Source organism: Phaseolus vulgaris, chromosome 8 (assembly GCF_000499845.2).
Source record: "Phaseolus vulgaris cultivar G19833 chromosome 8, P. vulgaris v2.0, whole genome shotgun sequence".
NCBI classification, from domain to species: Eukaryota; Viridiplantae; Streptophyta; class Magnoliopsida; order Fabales; family Fabaceae; genus Phaseolus; species Phaseolus vulgaris.
The window spans coordinates 33,397,883-33,412,297 of record NC_023752.2 but is presented as its reverse complement, the minus strand read 5'-3'; the positions used below and the strand labels follow the sequence as shown (position 1 = coordinate 33,412,297).

General features: G+C 49.3%; 1 protein-coding gene across 1 annotated transcript; it reads right to left on the bottom strand.

The window, feature by feature from the left end:
* Window positions 1-2,670: 2,670 nt before the first annotated feature.
* On the bottom strand, window positions 2,671-3,099 carry LOC137824978 (uncharacterized). Its single transcript, XM_068630651.1, has one exon. It carries the CDS (start codon window positions 3,097-3,099, stop codon window positions 2,671-2,673), a length of 429 nt encoding a protein of 142 aa, XP_068486752.1.
* Window positions 3,100-14,415: the final 11,316 nt, after the last annotated feature.

The following is a 14,415-nucleotide window of genomic DNA, read 5'->3' as shown; positions in this document are numbered from 1 at the left end:
ATAAGAGGTCAGTAAGTTACATCACAACGACGCCGCCTCCCGGTGTGAAGCCCAAGCCAACAGAATGGCGAGTTATTGATGCGGCGATGGAGGTGGCCGCCAGAGGCGATGTCACCATGCTGGATGCTGAGGCTGAGGGAGAGAACGCCGATCGGGAAGAAGAGGCGAGGAACCGCCTAGAGGAATCGAGGGAACTGGGAATCGCCAAGGGAAGCTAGACCCAAACCCGTCGAGGAGTGGCTCAAAAGGGAGATCGGGGGAAAGGTCTTCAAGCTGGGAAGATCCTTGGAGGCTGAGCTCCAAGACCAAATCGCTGAGGTGATAGAGCGGCATCTAGATGCTTTTGCATGGTCTGCTTCAGACATGTCGGGAATCGACCCCGACTTCTTGTGCCACCATCTAGCAATGGACAACTAGGTCAGACCAGTGTGATAGAGAAGAAGGAAGTTTAACGAGGAGAGAAGGCAGGCGATCAGGGATGAAACACAGAAGCTCCTCGCCGCAGGCCATATCAGGGAAGGCCAGTACCTTGAGTGGTTGGCCAATGTCGTGTTGGTGAAGAAAAGCAATGGGAAGTGGCGCATGTGCGTCGATTTCACTGACCTGAACAAGGCTTGCCCAAAGGATTCGTATCCTTTGCCAAGCATAGACGCCCTGGTCGACAGTGTTGCAGGGTGCAAGTTGCTGAGTTTCCTGGACGCCTTCTCGGGGTACAACCAGATAAAGATGCATCCCATGGATGAAGAGAAGACCGCCTTCATGACTGAGAGATCGTGCTACTGCTACAAGGTGATGCCCTTTGGGCTGAAGAACGCGGGGGCCACGTACCAAAGATTGATGGATAGGGTACTTGCACCAATGCTGGGAAAGAATGTACAAGCGTACGTGGATGATATGGTCGTGACCTCGCCGGAGAAGAGCAGGCACGTTGCGGACCTGGAGGAGTTGTTCACCACAATCGCCAAGTTCAGGTTAAAGCTGAACCCCGAGAAGTGCATTTTTGGCGCGGAGGCAGGGAAGTTCTTGGGATTCCTCTTAACTGAAAGAGGAATAGAGGCCAATCCTTATAAGTGTGCTGCCATCTTGGCGATGAGGAGCCCGGCTACCGTGAAGGAGGTGCAGCAACTTACAGGTTGGATGGCTGCCCTGTCTCGTTTCGTGTCGGCTAGCGGAGAGAAAGGCCATCCGTACTTTCAGTGTTTAAGGCGGAACAATAAGTTTTCCTGGACGAAGGAGTGTGAAGAGGCCTTCGTCAAACTTAAAGAGTACCTGGCGAGCCCGCCGGTTCTGTGCAAACCGTTGGTGGGAACCCCTCTCAGGTTGTATTTTGCTGTGACTGATAGGGCGGTGAGTGCAGTGCTCGCCCAAGACCAAGACCAGGCTCAGAAGCCTATTTACTTCGTCAGCAAGGTGTTGCAGGGCCCCGAGGTAAGGTATCAAGCCTTGGAGAAAGCTGCACTGGCTGTGGTATTTTCGGCGAGGAGGTTGCGCCACTATTTTCACAGTTTTACAATACTGGTGATGACCGACTTGCCCATCCAGAAAATCCTGAAGAAGCCTGATGTAGCTGGGAGGATGGTGAAGTGGGCGGTGGAGCTGTTGGAGTTCGATATCAAGTATGAGCCCCGAGGTCCGATCAAGGGGCAGTTTTTCGCCGATTTTGTGGTCGAGCTCTCGTCCGAAGCAGCACGAGTTGAGGGGGATGATTTTCGTTGGTTGCTCTCGGTGGACGGATCGTCAAACCAGCAGGGTAGCGATGCCGAAGTCATCCTGGAAGGGCCCAACGGTGTGCTGATTGAACAGTCCCTAAGGTTTGCCTTCAAAGCCAGCAACAATCAAGCAGAATATGAGGCGCTGATCGCCGGAATCTTGCTGGCCAAGGAGATGGGAGCTAGGGTGCTGATGGCTAAGAGTGACTCGCTGTTGGTCACGGGACAAGTAACAGGCGAGTTGCAGGCCAAGGATCCACAAATGGCGGCTTACTTAGCGTACGTGCAGGAATTGAAGGTTTCTTTTGTCTCCTTTGAAGTGGCACATGTGCCCAGAGAGCAGAATGCCCGAGCAGACTTGCTAGCTAAGCTCGCCAGTTCGGGCAACGGGGGTAGGCAGAGGACGGTGATCCAAGAGACTCTGAATACGCCTAGGGCATTTGTGGTAGACCACCTGGTTCTTCAAATAAGCAAGTCGACGAAGAAAGCGGCGAGGAGTCACAGGTCTTTCACTCAGGAAACCTTGAGATCGCCGAGAATAAGAGCATGTCGGGGGGAGAGGGTGAACATGACGCAGGTCTGCGCTACCCGTGAGCCAGACACGTGGATAACACAGTTTGGATTGAAACTTGCTGTTTAGTAAGTAGTTTCACGCTGAAGTTCGTTGCCTTAAGTTCACAAGTTATTAAAATGCCATCGTTTGAAAGTTGATAGTTTGCTCGAGTTTGAAGCAGTAAGTAAACGATTGAGCCTGCAAAATCGCTAAGTTAATTTGTTTAAGCGGTTTCTACTAGGAGAAGCAAAGTAAACAGAGAGACCATATGCGGAAGCGGAAAAATTTATAATAAAGGTGGTATCAGTTCGAAATGCATAAGAAGAAAAGAAAAAGTTATCACAGGAAAGGTTTGTACAAAAGGGAACAAGCATTGGGTCCCAGGGAATAAGGGATGGAGGGAGACGACTAATCTTCAGAAGGCACGATCTTCCCATCCACCACTTCGTTACATATCGACACCATGGAGAGGTCAAGCTCGGGGTACTGGCAGGCGACTTGCTCCAGGGTGGCGTCGAATCCGGCGGCAAGGACTTGGGCGGAGCTCAGTTGAAGCTCTTCGTTTTGTTGTTTGAGCCCCTCGGTTTGCTGCTTCAGCTCGTCAGCTCGCTTCTTCAGTTCTTCAGTTTCCCCACGAGCTTGAGCAAGGTCGTCAGCAACCTTCTTGCCTTCGCCCCGCACCTGGGCCAGCTCTGCAGCAATCTTCTCGTTTTCCTCTCGAGCCTTGGTGAGCTCGTCCACGACGTCGTCCCTCTCCCTCTCGACCTTTCCAAGGAGAACCTCCCGATCAGCCGATCTCTTCTCAAGGTTCTCCACCTTGGCTACATCCACTTTCATCGATGCCTCCAAGTTGGCCACCTTAAGCCTGTAAAGAACCAGCTTGCTCTGCAGCTTGATTTTCTCTTGAGCTAGGAGGTGCAGCTTCTGGCGCAGATCGGAGGCCTCCTTGCGCACAACCCTCTTGAATTGGTGGAGGTGCTGAAGGAGCCTGGTGCTGACTCTCACCACCACCCTCTTGAATTGGTTGATGAAGTTGGGCTTCCTGGCGTGGTGGTGAAGTGGGGGACTCGGTTATGAGTATTGGTGAGTTGTGAGCGCCTTCATCCCCACCTGGTGCAGCTTCAGCGATTGAGGCAGTTGAGGGAGGACCCTCTCCAGCAGATACGAATGGCGTGGAGGCGCTAGGAGGGTTCTCCATGAAGTTGGGCTCGTTGCCTTCAACCGTAGGAAGCGCAACTGCCAAGGGTATTGCTTGGACCGGCGGTGTTGGAGCTTGGGGAGAGGGCGGTGTTGGAGCTGGGAGAGAGGGCGGTGTTGGTGTTGGGAGAGCGGGTGGTGAAGAAGGTGCCACCCTTTTCCTTTTGGTGACAAGGCCGTCCTCAGTCGCCTCATCCTCCTCATCTTCATCTTCTTGAACCACTTGAGGAGTTTTCCTCTTTGGTTTCCTTAAGATGAGCTTCTTTCGTTGAGTGGCGGGCAGTGCCTCTGGAGGAGCTGGGTCTTGAGGGGGCGATCTGCCCTGGGCAGCGGCGATCTCCACCACCGAGTTGGGCACGGTTTGAGAACCCGACGCCAACTTGTGGGTTCGGGCGAGCGCCCTCGGTTTAGCTAATTTGCCTTTGCCCAACATGAGATCTGCATAGGGTAAAAATATACAAATAAGCGCAAAGGCAAAAGTGAAATATACGAGTACGTGTGCGAATGATGCAAACCAATGGTGCATGAATTAAGAACCAAGTCCAGTGCGCAACAAGCAGGACGCCCAATAATAGATAACAGAGATGCGCAATCAACTCCAACACAAGACGAAAACCTAAATGTCGAGGTAAGTGCTGACCTATGCGGCACGAGCCTCCTTCAGTGCTTTCGCCAACATCATTCTTTTGGAAACGCCCATCACCGATCCTACACCAAGGCAGACCAAACAGCAAGGATTAGTACTAAAACAGCTATGCAAATTCACTATACGCGAAGAGACGTGAAATGCAAGTAACATGGTACAAGTGTAAAACAAGCATAATAGTATGGGGAAACAAACGATCGATAGCAGGCTATTCATAGCAAGAAAGATGAGGGGAGAGCCCCTTACCAAAATAGGTGGTCAGGGCGTGGGCATTGTACTCGCTAGCGACCAGCTTCAAGGTATCAAAGACGATCCCCAACCCCGCCAAGGCTTTGCTTACCTCCCTATCGGCGGGGGATAGCTCTTCCAGGGTTTTGGCCCTGAGCAATTTGGGGCGTTCCGTCCAGTAAAGGGGGAAGCCATCCAAAGCTGTGGGATCATGCTTGGCGCAGCACACCCTGAAGAACTTCCCTTTCCAGTTTTTGTAAGAATTCTGGAAGAGGGAGAGGAGGATCCTGCCAGCGATCCCGGAAAAGCTTACCCAAAAGCTTTTCCCCTGTTTTTTCACCTCAAAAAAATGCAGGAAGACATCTACGGAAGGAGGAATGCCCAGGTATCCACAAAGAATTTGAAAGCCCCTCACAAATGCCCAGCTGTTGGGATGAAGCTGGGCGGGGGCAGTGTTGATTTCAGTAAGAAGCTCCCGTTCGAAGGGAGTGAACGGAAGACGCACTCCTACGCGCTTGAACACGGTTTGGTACATGTAGAAGAAGGGTTTCCCCTTTCTAGGTCTGTCGTCCAAACAAACAGGTTCCCCAGGCCTGCCGGGACGGACGGATATGTGGGCGTCGTGTGTGCGGCAGAAGGCATTAAAGCTGTACAAATGGGGATCCCCCCGGTGAGCTTCCAGGTCCTGGAAAGAAGTCAGGCTGGTGCATTCACTCAGGAGCTCATCGGAGGCCCAGGGGTAGAAGGCTTTGTAGTTGGACTTGGGGGTCGTAGGGGAAGAATCAGGCTTCGCGTTCGCGCGCGTCATGGTGAAGATAGATAGCTGGAGAAAGAAGAGAGGATAGAGGGTTTAGCAAGTTTAACCATTGCAAGAAGGGGAAAGAACCCCAGGAAGCGTCACCCACGCGAGAAAAATCAGAGGAGGAAGAAGAAGCGGAGAAATGCAGTAATACGTGAATAATAACAGTCCCAGGCAGTTCAATAAATCAATCTAAGGCGACGAAGGGGAAAGGTCGTGAGTATCCGAGATCATACCTTTGCTATTGGAATGGAGGCAGCAGAAGGCACAGGAAGGAGAGAATCGCAGTTGCAGAGAAAAAAGGTTTTCGAAGGCGATGAACAGTGCGGAGTTGCAGAGCGAATGAATGTAACAGTAGGGTGAGCGCGGGGTTTGGGGTAACTTAAACGTTACATTTCGTAACCCAAGAGGCGCAAATTGAGGGCCGCAGGATCGAGCCACGCGTCAGAAGGTCGATTGCCCAGGGGAAGCGCAAAGGTCTCTAAAGGAGGGCCACGCGATGGGCCATGTGGCGCGCGATAAAGGGTAGCACAAAAGGTGTAATCATCCCCATTGCAGGGAATGTCCAATCGGTCATTAAGAATACCCCTGTGGTTCAGATAATGTCGCGTCAGTAATTCGAAAATTTGCTGAGTCAGCAGAGAATGACACGTCATCAAGAAAGCACGTGGATGGCGGGGGCCAGGCTTTAGTCTTTGCGCTGAAGACAAGTCTTCGGCTTAAGACTGGGGGGCTTGTGTACCGTCCCGTATCAGGGCGTTGACTAAGTCAAGGTCAAAGTCAACGACTGGAAGGTCAAAGTCAGCTCAAGGTGTCGCCCAGGTGTAGGGACGCCAAGAGGAAGCGTCGCCAAGGCAGGACAAGGCGTCGCTAAGGCACGGCGTCGCCTAGGTGAAGGCGTCGCCTAGGTGGAGGCGTCGCCTAGATGAAGGCGTCGCCTCGGTGAAGGCGTCGTCCAGGTGGAGGCGTCGCCTAGATGAAGGCGTCGCCTCGGTGAAGGCGTCGTCCAGGTGAAGGCGTCGCCTAGGTGAAGGCGTCGCCCAGGTGAGGGCGTCGCCAGATCGAACAGTGTAAAAGCGAGGCAATCACGGTGTGGTTCCCCGATACCCATGGGTAGGAAAGACCATGGAGGGAGCGACGCCGTGTGAAAGCCTCAGGTCCCGATATCTCGGGAAAGTGATAAAGAGAAGGAAAAGGTGGCTTCAAGGCCATAGTGATAGTACCAGTGAAGGGCAGCCTGACTCGCGAAGTACCCCTACCGCCCCAGAGACGCCTTCGGGACAGATACGACCCAAGAGGAAGGTCACGCCCAGGATAACCGGGTGCAGGGTACGAGAGGAAGGCAGATACGCTCTCAGAGTAAGTGGCTAGATACTTGGGGGCATGAGTTGGCACCCAAAAAGCCACCCCTAGCGCAGTAGCACTCCCAGCAGGAGGACCCACGCGTAGAAACGTCCCAGATGGGCAGAAACGCCCCCAGATGGGGTCAAGGCATCGTGAGGCTCTCCACGTGTATGACAGCAATGCCGGAATAGAAACACCCTCTAGTCAGGTGCCAGGTAATTAAAGATATTCAATACAGTTTCCCTTTTTGGCATTCAGGTACTATTTTGGCTCCCAAGCGTTTCAACGTCTTAAATGCGCTACGTTTCATAATTAAGCGCTTTAATGAGCGCGTTACGTTTGAGTTTAAAAGCGCTTTAAGGCGCTCTAAATGCTGGGGGGCAGTTTAAATAGCGCTGAGAATGTCGGAAAGGGGGTTGGAACCTTTGACAAATTGAGGAGAAACTCTCTGGTTGCTTGCCCGTGCTTGAGGATTACGTACAAGTGACTGGAGAATATTTTTGCCTGAAGGGGACAACACACACACACATATACACAGTTCTTTTACCACCCTTCAGAGTGCCACACGCGGTGCTCGGGTACGTGGGTGGACAGTTTTCTTGGTGTTTCTTGCTGGCTGACTTGAGCGTCGGAGTGCAAACGGCCGCTAGGGCGCCTCTTTGTCCTCTTTTTTGCAGGAAATTTGCAGGCATTCAGTGGGAAGGAGTCCTTAGCTGACGATCACGCACGAAGACGTCCCGGTCAACCGGACGGAACAGGGAGCAATAAGGTGATTCAGATGGAACGACCTAGGCTCATTAAGACTCTGAACTCGGGTGCCCAGAAGTAGCTAGCCATGACTAAGATTGTTTTGCTTAAACCAGCAAAGATAACCTTGTGGGGGTAGAGTTGCACCACAAAGGTGTTAAGAGTAGACTTAGTGTGTAAGCCAACACTCAAGTCAGATAATCTAAGTTGCCAAATGCCGTTTAAGGGAAAACTTGGTGTAGAGATCGACCTCAAGTCGGATGCTCAGGTCACCCCTGATCTCGGTGGAGGATGCGTAAGGAAAGTGATAAAACTTTCCAAATGCATTACGTTGATAAGGTTGTCAGTTATATTACCATCAGTTAATTAAAGCGTACATTAGCCCAAGGTAGTTGAGGTTTACTGGGTTATCACCTACCCCTGAAAATTGTTGTTAGCCACCTGAGCACTTAATAATCTCTTCACTGAAACGAGTTACAACTCAAGACTGGGGGGCTTGTGTACCGACCAGTCCTCGGACATCGACGTCAGGGATCAACATCGGACCTCGCCAACAGAGGGAGAAATCGGACGTCGGTGGTCTAACCAACTATATTGGGCCCCAAAACTATACTAGCTACCCGTTAAAACATGAGGAAGCCCTAAGACACGAAGGATCAATGCAGGTGGTGTGTATAGCACATTCAGGCGCGACACGAGTAAATAGCCCTTGGAGGCGCTAAGGCCCGATTAGGGTTAGGGTTTCCAAGGGAAGTTGCATGCATGGCACGTGAATACTTAGGGTACCCACATAACAGATGACCCTAGAGATTTGGTGCACAAATTGGTACCCAGGCGGCCATTTTGTTAGTCGTTGCACTCTAGTTAAGGGAAGTCTTATATGCCAGATTACGCTAAGATTACATAATAGTGACACAGGGACATTCTCCAAGGAAGCCTAGACATGGGTAACAGAACAGAGGTAAACCCTAGTTTCAACCTATATAAAGGGTGTTAAGAACCCTAGCAAAGTACACAATTTCTAAGACTGAAACTACTTTATACACTTACTATTTCTTTGCCCCAGTCCTAACTTGAGCGTCGGAGCACAAACGGCCGCTAAGGTGTCCCTTTGTCTTTGCAGGTGAGAGGTTTCTAGACCAAGAAGGCATGATTCTCAAGCAAGATTGAAGGACCAAAGCAGCTGTTGGAGTCAACCGGCGAAGCGAGTCAACTGGCAGGAACAGGGACAATGAAATTTTAAGTAAAAAAACTCTGTTAGAGTGATTTTGTGAGTTTGAGTACTCTTCTTATATGGGTCTTATCTTGGGTGGGTAACATCTCAAGTGGCGGCTCTTTCCTCAATTATCTTGTAGTCCCTCTGCTCCAAGTGACGTGAATCATCCACTTCATTCCATAAGCTTCCTTCACCCTTTCTCTTTTCATTCCTTTACATTTCGCCATTTACATTCCTTATTATGTTCTTGTTTATGTCTTTTTCCATTCAGCCATCTTCTTCATTCTTTGCTTCATTTTGTGCCCTTTAAATTCCACAATCATCATCATAATCACCATATATTTGTGTTTTCCTTTTGCCCTCTAGAAGTGAACCTTCACACTTAACCACTTGGTTAAGTTTGTGTCCAGTGGGAATCTTTTTTAGGTCTCTGACCATAATTGCTAAAATAAAAAATCATAAACAAAGTGCCAACATAAAAATGTGCAATTCGAAAAACAATTCATGTGTTAGAATTGTGTTTTGATATGTTGGAAAGAGATTTCATTTACAATCTAAGGTTTTAGAAGTTGGAAAACTACAACAAAACTAATGTTATATACAAATGTATACACTACAAGAAAAAATGTTTTTAACGGAGGTTTATTTTTATATTACCCAGGGTTAAAACCTCCATTAAGTCATTTACCCAGGGTTGCACTTTCCCCTGCTAAACCATCCCTGGGGAACATGTTCCTCGAGGTTTTTTTAAACCTCAGGAAAAACCCTTGGAACCTCCGTAAAATACCATTGGTTTCAAAACCTCCATAAAATACCACAGGTTTTAGAACCTTCGTAAAATATCATGGGTTTCAGAGCCTTCGTAAAATACCATGGGTTTCAAAATCTTCATAAAATATCATAGGTTTCAAAACCTTCGTAAGATATCATATATAAAGTTATGACCATTTCTTTCGTTGTGTAATTTTGACCAAATTTCATGTTTTATCCTACTCAAGCCTTGTTCCGACCGGTTGACTAGGATCGTCTTCGTGGGTGGCTTGTCCTCACGAGCTATGGCACCTTCGTTCCGCTCCGTCTGTGAGTACCTGAAAAGAAGTGAACAAAGGGGCGCCCTCGCGGCCGTTTGCACTCCGACGATCAAGTCAGCTAGCGAGAAACATCAAGAGGTGACACACACTCCGAAGGTGGTCGAAAACTATATCGAATGACTAAGACTGTGTTGCTGTAATTTTCTTGTGCTCATAGTGGGTGCGCAGCGAAAACAACTAGGGTTAGTGCTCTGTGTAACTGCGAGAATTAGGTCAGAAAAAAAACTCTCTCCTTTTCAAATGCCCCAAGGTCCCTTTTTATACATCTCTCGTGTTTAAAACGCGTTAAAGCGCATTGAAAGCGTATAAAAATATTCCTTGGAATGTTCAAATCTTAACTGAATTAACGCGTACCTTGGCAAACTTTCACTGAAACATTTAATGAGCACGTTCTTATTGCCACGTGCTCTTCTGACTTGATCGTTATTCTGCGCAGAGGGTCCCACCGTGCTGCAACCCAACTTAGGGTTATTCCATTGCGTGAGCCCTCTTTCCTCGAAGTGCTTCTGGCGCGTGGGGTGACTTCCTGGGTACCAACTCATGCACCCCAACCTCTGGTCACTCACCTTGGGAGTGTATCCACCTTCCTCTTGCACCATGCACCTAGTTCACCCCTGAGCGTGACCCTCTCATGGGTCATATCTGTTCCGGGGGTCTCCGTGTGGTGGCGCGGATACTTCACGAGTGAGGTTACTCCTTACTGGTACTAGGAGTATGGCCTTGAAGCCATCTTCTCTTCATTGTTGTTCTGAGCCATCGGAGCCCAAGACTTCCTCATGGTGTTGCCCCCTCCATGGTCTTCCCTACCCATAGGTATCGGGGGGTAACACCGTCGATATCTTCACTTGACTGTTGCTTTACCTAGTGATGCCTTTCATGGGCGATGCCCTAGCGAGGCGACGCCTTTCTTGGGCGACGCCTTCGCGAGGCGACGCCTTTCTTGGGCGATGCCTTCGCGAGGCGACTCCCTTCTTAGGCGACGCCTCGAACGGTCAACCTGTTGACCTTCCTTCCCTTCTTTGGGGCCCTCGAGCGGTCCCACCATGTGTTGACTTTGACTTTGACTTTTGGTCAACGCCCCGGGACGATACACAAGCCCCCCAGTCTTGAGCTGATAACTTGTTTTCAGCGAAAAGACTAAGGCCTCGCCCTATTGTCCATGTGGCATTCTGATGACGTCGCATTTCTTGAGTGGCTGACGCGACATTCTCTTGATCGGCTGACGTGACATTCTCTGTACCGCTGATGTGACGCATCTTCGATTCCTCTGACGATGTGACATTCTCTGAGCGAGAAAGGTGACGCTTTGGGTCATGCGCTGATCTCTTCACACGTGGCTCGATCGTACGGTCAGCGTTTGGTGCCCTTTACGCTTCAAGTTGGCGCTCAATCCTTCAACACGTGCGCGATCGAACGGCTGAGGGCACACGTCGTTAGCGCTTCTTTGAGTTAACGTTATAACCTTTCAAAAAATCGCTGCATTGTTCTATTTGCTCTTCTTTGCATTCCTTATTGTTCGTCTTCTCAAAGCTCCCTCTGCACCCTCTGTTCCCTCTTTGCGTTTTTGATCTTCATCCACTCGGAAAACTTAAAGGTATGGACTTTCTCATTCGATGACCCTCTTTGCTTTATCGTGTCTGATATAACTGCCTGGGACTGTTTATTTTTCTTGTATCTGTGTTCTTCTTATTTCTTTGTTTTCCCTGTTTTTCTCTTTTTCGCGTGGGTAGGACCTTTCTGGGGTTTTCTTCCCTGGCTCTTCTTGCTGAACCCTTTTCTTCTCTTCAATCTTCAGTTTTTTCGTTAACGGTACGTGCCAAAATGACGGCCAACCCTCCACCCTCCAGAGCCACCCTTAAGGCCTTTTACCCATGGGCTCTAGATGAACTGCTCGACGAGCACTCGAGCTTGGTCTCTACGAAAGCCTTGAGGGATCACGTAGGAGAGCCAAGCACCTACGACCATCGTGCCTTTGCGAAGAGGCATGATGACGACATCGCAGTGCTCCCTTGCGCCTTGGGGGAGCCTGTGTGCGGGGACGAGCGGTCCAACAACGGGGTCCCCTTCTTTTATTTCTATCAAGTGGTCTTCCAGCGTGTAGGCATGCGCTTGCCCTTTTCCAGGTTCGAGAGAGAATTGCTAACGAAGATCAATATTGCCCCAGCCCAGCTGTATCCTAACGACTGGGCCTTTGTCAAGGCCTTCGATATACTGTGCGGGTTCTTTGGGTGTGCACCTTCTGTGGATATCTTTCTTCATTTCTTCGAAGTGAAGAAACAAGAGAATAACCTCTGGGTGATTCTTAGTAACATTCCTGGGAGGGTCCTCTTAACCATATTCCAGCACTCCTTCAAGGGGTGGAAAGGCAAATTCTTCAAGGTTTGCTGCTTCGACCTCGTCCCCTCCGCCCTTGATGGCTTTCCTCTGTATTGGGTGAAGGAGGCGAAAACCCTGAAGTCCAAATCTCTTAATGAGCTGTCTGCGAATGATCAAGAAGCTTGCCAGATTCTGGCTAGTGTGGGGGGTTTTGACGATGCCGCCTTGATAAGCCTAGAGTACAACGCTGAGGCTCTAGAGAAATATATCAGTATGAGAGCTTCCCTTTATAACCTTTTATACTCTGCATTTGCTGGATTCTTACTGGGTGCATGATTCATCTATTCTCTTTGTGTAGTAACTTAGCTTGTGCTTGTCCTTTACTATGTTTGACCTCTTGACGCAGATTCTAAGATGGACAGGCAACAAAGGTTGCGGCTGGCTCAAGTGCTGAAGTTTAAAGATGGGGCTTCGGCGTCCCCCTTTTCAGCCTCTGCTCCCCAGTCTTCTCCCAACCGTCGACCTCAATCTTCACCACCGTCAACTCATTCAGTCCAATCTTCTCCCGATCCACCTCCAAACTCGTCACCTCTTATTGCTGCCATCCCTCTTGTGCTGGCCGAGGCTGGTGCTCCCTCAACCCCCCTTGACAAGGGAAATAGGGTGGTGGAGGTAATTTCTGATGACGAAGACGCCGCTGAGGGGCAAGTCTTCAAGCGTCAAAGAACTCATCATGCCCCCCAGACGGTTACCTCTGCTACTTCCTCTTCTCATGGGGCTGAATCCTTGAAGGAGGACCCCCGGAGCGCCACCTCTCCTCCTTAATCAATGCATCTGGAGGGAGGATTTGAAGTTGAGCCTACAGGCGTCCCTCCACCTGCCCCAGAACTCCCTCTTCCCATGCAAGAATCATTGAGGGGATTTCTGAGCAGGGGGTTCCCAGGTAGTCAAGTTGAAGGGCCCCAGAGAGAGTTTATACTATCACATGGGTGTCTTCATGTCTTGCGCCTACTCCTGGTACGAGCAGTCCAGGGCCAAAGTAGCTCAAGTCTCCACCTTCCAAGCGCTGGAAAAGGAAGTTGCTTCCCTGAAGGAGGAGAAGGAGAGGTTGGCCGCCCACTGGGGACGCCAAGAGGGCGCATACAAGGACTCACTGAGGGTGGCGCAGAGGGCGAGGGAAGAGGCTAATAAACGGCTGCATGAGGTGGCTCAAGCCCAGGCAGAGCTCCTCAACAAAGTGGTGCCCCTTCAAACAAAGATCGCTGATCTTGAAGCAGCGGCGGAGGCCTTCAAAACGTATCAGAAGAAACTCGAGGGCCAGTGTGTGGATCGGGAGCAGGCACTGGGAAAGACGGAGGTCGCACTCGCGGATAGGACTGACGAATGTTCCTGGTTAACCACTGAGAACACCTCTCTCCAAGCCAAATTCCAAGAGTTGATTTCTGCCTTGGCCTCCAAGGTCCAAGAGATGGCTGCTCAGGCTGCCAACTTCAAAGTTGCCGAAGAGAAGCTGGTCGAGGAGGCTGCCACTGGATTTGCTGATGGGTTCGGGGAGGCTCTGGTCCAGGTGGCATGTGCCAACCCTGGCATCGACGTTTCCAGGTGCAGCCCCTTGAACGAAGTGGTCAACGGCGAGATAGTGCCCCTGGAATGTTGAACCAAGTGGTGTTCAATGTTTTGAAGAATCCAAACCCTTTGAAGGATGCTGAAGCCTCTGCTGTGCTTGATGTTGCTGTGTTGTTTTAGTCTTGTTCTAGGGTAGTTCTATGTTGTAATCAACACTTAGATTAAATCTCAAAGCAATTAGCATCTCAATTTTATCAAAGCAAAATGTTTTTCAAACTAAGTTGAAACAACCGATTGTTTTGTCGAAACAACCGATTGTTTTGTCGAAACAACCGATTGTTTACACTTAGGTGTTTTGAGAAAGTTTGAAAACTGCTTTTGAATGGAGGATTTTGTTAAGTAACAAAACAACCGATTGATTCGAAGAAACAATCGATTGTTTGTTTTAAAACCATAACAGAAAAACTGTTTTCTTTGACTGAGCTTTAAATGCTTTAACTGAATACGCTCCAGTCATTAAATGCTTTGACCAATCTATTTTAAATGCAATTAAGAGTTTGTTAAGATTTGATAACAAACTATATTCTTAGATATATTCTGAAAAACAGTTTTTGATATATTAAGAATCTTGAAACAAAGTTTTCATCTAAGAGTTCTTCAAAATATTCTGAGATTGCAAAAGAGTTGAGAGATTGATCAAGGTGCTGAATAGGATTCTCTTGTATTGATTTCAGATTTCCATCTGTAACAAGTGTAATCTGTGTAAACTGCTGAACAAGTGTGTTTGTATGTGTTGCTGAGATTGGTTGTGTGTTCTTGAGGTGTTCAAGATCAGCAATCTTGGTGTTTACCAAGGAAAGTGTGTTTCTTGAGGTGTTCAAGGTCATTCTCTTGGTTGTGGTGTAAGTGATCAAGTGGTGATTGCTTAGTGGATTTCCTCAGGGTTTCTGAGAAGACTGGATGTAGCTCTGGGTTGGAGTGAACCAGTATAAACAGCTGTGTA